General features: G+C 34.5%; 1 protein-coding gene across 7 annotated transcripts in view; it reads left to right on the forward strand.

Moving 5' to 3' along the window:
* The window catches only part of RAD51C (RAD51 paralog C), a 51699-nt gene that overhangs the window by 25834 nt on the left and 18845 nt on the right, over window positions 1-7020 (forward strand). For 3 of the 7 annotated variants that reach the window (XM_005858372.2, XM_014529923.1, XM_014529909.1), the window contains 2 exons: window positions 2995-3055; window positions 4329-4458. In XM_005858372.2, the coding sequence (XP_005858434.1) occupies window positions 2995-3055; window positions 4329-4445 (178 nt within the window). In that variant the 3' untranslated portion in view covers window positions 4446-4458. Of the gene's footprint in view, window positions 1-892; window positions 972-2994; window positions 3056-4328; window positions 4459-7020 lie in introns of those variants that run through there. The other 4 variants (XM_014529901.1, XM_014529899.1, XM_005858373.2 and 1 more) reach the window with 3 other exon arrangements.

Genomic DNA, 7020 nt, shown 5'->3' on the forward strand with positions numbered 1-7020 from the left:
ATGCTCTATCCACTGAGCCAAACCAGTTAGGGCAAATTTCTCATTTTTAAAAAAATATATATTTTATTGATTTTTTACAGAGAGGAAGGGAGAGGGATAGAGAGTTAGAAACATCGATGAAAGAGAAACATCAATCAGCTGCCTCCTGCACACTCCCCACTGGGGATGTGCCCGCAACCAAGGTACATGCCCTTAACCGGAATTGAACCTGGGACCCTTGAGTCCACAGGCCGATGCTCTATCCACTGAGCCAAACCAGTTAGGGCCAAAAAGAGAATTTTTTTTAATAAGGTGGGTTGAAATATACCATACTTCTATTTTTCTATTATATTTTGCATTAATATGGAATAGCAACTCTAAAAGCATTGTACAAATTTATAATTTCACTTCCTTCTCAGAGCTATTCTTATATTACATATTACTTAGCAGTTATTTTATTTATGCATACAGTTTCAATTATAGAGTAAATGGCATTTTGGATTCTGCTGTTTTCATCCTGAAAGTACAAACTTAAAACATTAATCTAATGGACCATGGTCTCTGATTGCCTCTCTTTTGAATTGTGCCTTATTAGAGGGGCAATTTCAAAATTAAGAGAGTAACAGATTTTTTGAAAACAAGTAAACATTGTTATATGTAAATAAATGATCCTTTTAACTCTGAGAGTCTATGATTTTTCTCTAAGTTAGTGCAGTTATATCAGTTTTTAAAATGTGTGTAAAGTATACATAACTTAACATTTTAACCAGTTAAGTGTACAGTTCAGTGGCGTGAAGTATATTCACATTATTGTATAATCATCACCAGCATCCATCTCCAGAACTTTTTCATCTTCCTATACTGAAACTTTGTACTTATTAAACACTAATTCTCCATTCTCCCTTCCCACCAGGCTCTGGCAACCACTATTCTACTTCTGTCTCTATGAATTTGCCTACTCCAGGCACCTCAAATAAGTGGAATCATACAAAATTTATCCTATTGTGACTGGCTTTATTTCATTTAGCACAGTGATTCCCAAAGTGGGCGCTACCGCCCCCCGGTGGGCGCTGCAGCGATCCAGGGGGGCAGTGATGGCCACAGGTGCATTTGGGGGCGATGAGTAACTGCTATTAAAATTTAAAAAAAATTAATTTCCAGGGGCTGAGTAATATTTTTTCTGGAAAGGGGGCGGTAGGCCAAATAAGTTTGGGAACCACTGATTTAGCACAATGTCTTTAAAGTTAACTCTAGTATGTATCAATATGTTCCTAAGACTGATTAATATTCCATTATATGTATATACGACCTTTTTTTAATCCATTCATCTGTGAAACATTTGGATTACTTCTACCTTTTGGCTATTATGAATAAGTTATATCAGTTTTAAATTAATTTTAAAAGTTTTTGCTTATATTTGTTGCTGTTATAGTATTTAAACATCCCAAAGAGCTTAGAATTTTATTTTTCAACTATTTTCAGCTTTCAATTTTATGTTACTTATTTTGTACAGTACATAATAAAATCCTGCCTAAATAGATCTTGTTCTTTCATGACAGTGATTTTTCTGGATATAATCCTTTTGAAAGAATGTGTCTTCCTAGCTTATTTATCTATATATATAAAAGCTTAAGCGACCATTCGACTCTCTGGCCGGTAGCTATGACACACAATGACCACCAGGGGCAGACGCTCTGACCGGTAGCTCTGACACACACTGACCTCCAGGGGTCAGACGCTCAACACAGGAGCTGCCGAGCTGCGATGACTTGGCAGCTGCGGTTCTCAGGTGACGCACTCGAAACCAGAGAGGAGGGAGCCTGATTCCAGGGTGCATCACCTGAGAACTGCCCTCTCGCAATCTGGGACCCCTTATGGGAATGTCGGAGAGCCAGTTTCAGCCTGATCCCTGCAGGCCAGGCCAAGGGACCCCACCGGATTCGTGCACTGGGCCTCTAGTATTAGTATAATATGAGTGTATGTTTCTTATGTATATCCCAAGAAATTGTCTTAATACTTCTGTAATACACATAAAAAAACAAAATTATTGCAGAAAGTTTGAAAAATATAAACCTTTATTTAATAACTTTTAATTGTAGTCTTCTAGTTTTTTATATATGTGTGTATACATACAAATGCAGGATCATACAGCATAACTTTTACTTAATGTAATATTAAAATTTTCCATTTCATTAAATGTTTCTTCTACTATGTTTTCTTAAGCATAAATAGTATCTTGTCATGTATAAAGTAGTTTATTTCAGTGATTTTCAGCCTTTTTCAGGTTATGGCACACACAAACTAAGTACTAAAATTCTGCGGCACACCAAAAATACATTTTTTGCCAGTCTGACTAAAAAAATAGGTATAATTTTGATTTATTCACACTGGAAGGCTATTGTGTTAGCTGTTGTGATTTCTTATTTGACAATAAGGGAAAGAGGTCAGCGCAACAAAGCTAGTCAAGTATTACATATTTAAAATTTTTTTGCAGCACACTGTTTGAAAATTGCTGGTTGCTGTTGTTTTTTTTTTCATTTTTATTTATTGATTTATTACCTTTTTATCAGAGAGAGGGAGGGAGACAGAGAAACATTGATTTGTTGTTCCACTTATTTATGCATTCATATTGGTTGCTGCTTGTATGTGCCCTGAGGGGGGGATAGAACCCACAACCTTAGCATATTGGGATGATACTCTAACCACTTGAGCTATCCTACTAGGGTGAAAGTTGCTGGTTTATTTGAATCAGTCATTGGACTTTTAGATTGCTTTAAAATTTTATTTATATAAACAATATAAGTAATTGTTAATATCTGTAATAATTATTACTAGTACATGCATACATATAGTTATTGTTTGAAGGGAGTACTTCTGATATTTCTGTCCTTTCTGTATCCTTAGAGAACAAAATAATAAAATTATATTTTAAAAAATTATAAATTTAAATGATCAAATCAGTCACCTAAACTAATTAAGATTATGTGTTTGTGTATTTTTTTTTCCTCTAAGCAGGTTGGCAACATTGTACAAATCACCAAGCCAGAAGGAATCTACAGTACCGTTTCAAATCACAGTCAGTATTATTATATTTTAAAATATGTTTTTATTGATTTCAGAGAGGAAGGGAGAGGGAGAAAGAGATAGAAACATCAATGATGAAAGAGAATCACCAATCCACTGCCTCCTGCATGTCCCCCCACTGGGGACTGAGCCTGCAACTTGGGCATGTGGCCTGACTGGGAATCGAACCATGACCTCCTCCTGGTTCATAGGTCAGTGCTCAAGCACTGAGCCACACCTGTGGGCAGGATATTAAATATTTTTAAAGTGAAAGTTGTTAAAAATTTTCATAAAAGAAAAAGTACCAACCTTTCTAATTTGGGTTTATAGATATTATAGATCTGTCATAGTCACCAAATATATCCTACTTTAAAATGCTAATTTTCCTGTAATTGTACATCGTAGAACACAGTTTTTATTGAACTATGCATATTTATCAATAGTTTTGAGCCAAAAATATTCTTGGCATCTCATATTTTAAGGACAAAAACAGAAATAGAGATTCTGAAACTGAGTTATCCACTTAGCCTTTGCATTGCCTGGGTGCATTTAAAGTACTCTAATTGGAAAACTCTATTTTAGAGTATTGTGAAAATAAGTTTGTAAAATACCTAAGTAATTTTTACATGCTACTTTCTTTCACCTCTTCAGTAGTGTCACCACAAAGTTTCTTAGGGTTGTCTTTTAGAGAACATTTCTATAATGCAATGTTATTTCTGTGTGTATGTGTATGTATAAAGAAATTAATATAAAATACTTTAGATATAAAATACTCTAGTACAGTGGTTCCCAAACTTATTTGGCCTACCGCCCCCTTTCCAGAAAAAATTTTACTCAGCGCCCCCTGGAAACTAATTTTTAAAAAATTTTAATAGCAATTAAACAGAAAGATATATGTATTAATGTTTCTACCTTTTTCGTAAAATATAGTAAAGAAAGGTGTAAATTAGAAACATTGAAGTTTGAAATTATGAAACTATTTATTGAACTCAGAATAGAAAGGTAATACAAAAAAAGTTAAAACAAATGCACCTGTGGCCATCACCGCCCCTCTGGATCGCTGCAGCACCCACCAGGGGGCGGTAGCGCCCACTTTGGGAATCACTGCTCTAGTACAACCCTGGCTTGGACATCTATCCGTGAGGTTTATCCTCTTCATTCACAGTGGTTGATAACTTCTATCCCAAGAATAAAGTAGCACTCTTATCAATTACTTAAAATATTTAAAAGACCAATCATTATTTTAGATGTTCTTAAAGCATACTTATATTTTTTTCATCTTACAGACTCAGGGATTTAGAGATGCTGTTGTTGATACTGCATGCTCATTGCAAACAGAAGGTTCATTGAATTCCCGGAAACGGTCACGAGAATCAGGGGAAGAACAGGAATCCAAAGACTAGTCTCAAAGTATGTGTGTATGTGGGTGTATATATGTATCAGACATATTTCTTTAACATATAAACACACACTGTGGCATAAATGAATCAGGAATATATCAAATGAAATATAAATATTCTTAAATGAATATGATTCTCTGAAAGTTTTTCTGAAGCAGTGTGCCTTGTTTTCATTTTTAGTAACAATTAGTAGGAATGATATAGGTATTATATTTTGCAAATGTGGAAAGCTGATCTCATGTAGCCAGTCAGGCTGTATTTTTTTTGTTCTTTTCTTTTCTAATTGTCTAGAAAATCCTAGGGAAATAAAAATTTTTTTAATATTCCTTTTGTGCTCTCCTCTTTAAGTATAGCTTTGATAATTCTTAAAATGAACCTTTTTTTATTATTATAAACCCAGCATGCTGAGTCAACATATCATTATATTGTTTTATGGGTAGGGTACACATTTTAGATGACCAATCTGATTTTAGTTGCCTCAATCCTAAAATCTAAGCCATTTGTTTATTTTTAATTTATTTTATAATGTTAAAGGAAAGACTTTGGAACTGTTATTCCATTTAGAAATTGTCTGGAACATACATCTTTCAGAATAGTCAAGTCAGTAAGCTCACAGTTAATTATTTCTATATTCTGGAATTCTAGGTGTATTTACATTTTCCTTTGAATAATTTTAACTACTTTAAAATTATTCAAAGTTAAAAATTTGGATTGAATGGTTTAAAAATCATCTAAAAATGTTTTAGCATCTGATTCTTTTTATTCTCAGTTCACTCACAAAATTTACTTTGATTCCCAGTGGAAGAAAATTATTTAAATAATTTATTATTATATACTGTGACAACTATATTTTCCAGATTTTAGTGACAGTTGGTATTTCCTGTCCCAGACTGAACACTAAATTTATAAAATATTAAATAGATGATTACTATGTAATTGACTATATACTTAGAATAACCATAGTTTGCCAGGACTTTTTGAGAGTGAAACTGGGTGTTGTTGACAATTATTCGAGAGCAGTGGACATAAACTAGGATTCTCCCAGGGAAATCATGCATATGGTTATTCCAATTATATAGCACTAATTTTATTTTATTTTTATTTTTTAAAAAATATATTTTATTGATTTTTTACAGAGAGGAAGGGAGAGAGATAGAGAGTTAGAAACATCGATGAGAGAGAAACATCCATCAGCTGCCTCCTGCACATCTCCCACCGGGGATGTGCCCGCAACCCAGGTACATGCCCTTGACCGGAATCGAACCTGGGACCTTTCAGTCCGCAGGCCGACGCTCTATCCACTGAGCCAAACTGGTTTCGGCTATATAACACTAATTTTAAATGATGAATGTAGGACAACTGATTGTAACTATCTTATTTGTTAGGTTTAAAGCATATATTTTTATTATAATTAGTGCAATCATTATAAAAAATTACCCATCATTTTATATTCATTTTGCTCTAATCATCAAATCTAGGGTTGGGGAGGTTGTGAGTAGTGAATAGCAGTGTTACCAGGCATCATATACAATAGTATTTCACTTTATAAAGCATTATAAAGAACTTTAGTGCCTGGCCGGTGTGGCTCAGTGGCTGAGCATCTACCTATGAACCAAGAGGTCATGGTTCGATTCCTGGGTTGCAGGCTCGATTTCCAGTAGGGGGCATGCAGGAGGCAGCAGATCAATGATTCTCTCACATCGTTGATATTTCTATCTCCCTCTCCCTTCCTCTCTGAAATCAATAAAAATATATTTAAAAAAGAAGAGAACTTTAAAGACCTATAAGACTCTGAATATAGATAAAGCCCAGTGTATTTGTTTGCAACTCTTCTGGTTGCTATTGCTAAAAATATATTTATTTTTCCAGTTAAAAATATAATATACACTTAAATTTTAGTCTGCTTGGGTTGCAATAATAAAATAGCATAGAATTAAAACAACAGAATTTTCTCACAATATTAGAAGCTACAAGTTCAAAATCAGTGTGCCAACACGGTCTGGTTCTGGTGAGAGCTCCCTTCCCTCCTTGCTTTTTCATTGTGTTCTTATAAGGCCTTTCCTTGGTGAATGGTTCATGGAGAGAGATTTTTCTTTCTTCATCTTTTTTATTGTTTAAGAACTTTTAAAAAATTTATCTTAGAGCAAGAGAGGAGAAAGAGAGAACATCAATTTGTTCTACTTGTTTATCTCCTCTTTTTTTTATTTTTATTTTTTTTATTGGTTAAAGTATTACAAATAGTAGTATATATGTTTCCTTTTTTTTTCCCAATTGATCTTTCCCCAGCCTCCCCTACCCCCTGGCACATGCCCTCACCCCCCTCCCAGTGTCTTGCGTCCATTGGTTATGCTTATATGCATGCATACAAGTCCTTCAGTTGATCTCTTACTTCCCCTCCACCCCACAACCCTCCCCAGCCTTCCTGCTGTCGTTTGACAGTCTGTTCAATGCTTCTCTGTATGATTCCACTTATATGAAATATATACAATAGGCATTTTCATAGAAACAGAAGTGGATTAGAGATTACTGGGAATTGGAAGGAGAATGGAGTATTATTACTTAACTAGAGGCTCCGCGC

This window comes from Myotis brandtii, unplaced genomic scaffold, assembly GCF_000412655.1.
Source record: "Myotis brandtii unplaced genomic scaffold, ASM41265v1 scaffold1170, whole genome shotgun sequence".
Taxonomy (NCBI): domain Eukaryota; kingdom Metazoa; phylum Chordata; class Mammalia; order Chiroptera; family Vespertilionidae; genus Myotis; species Myotis brandtii.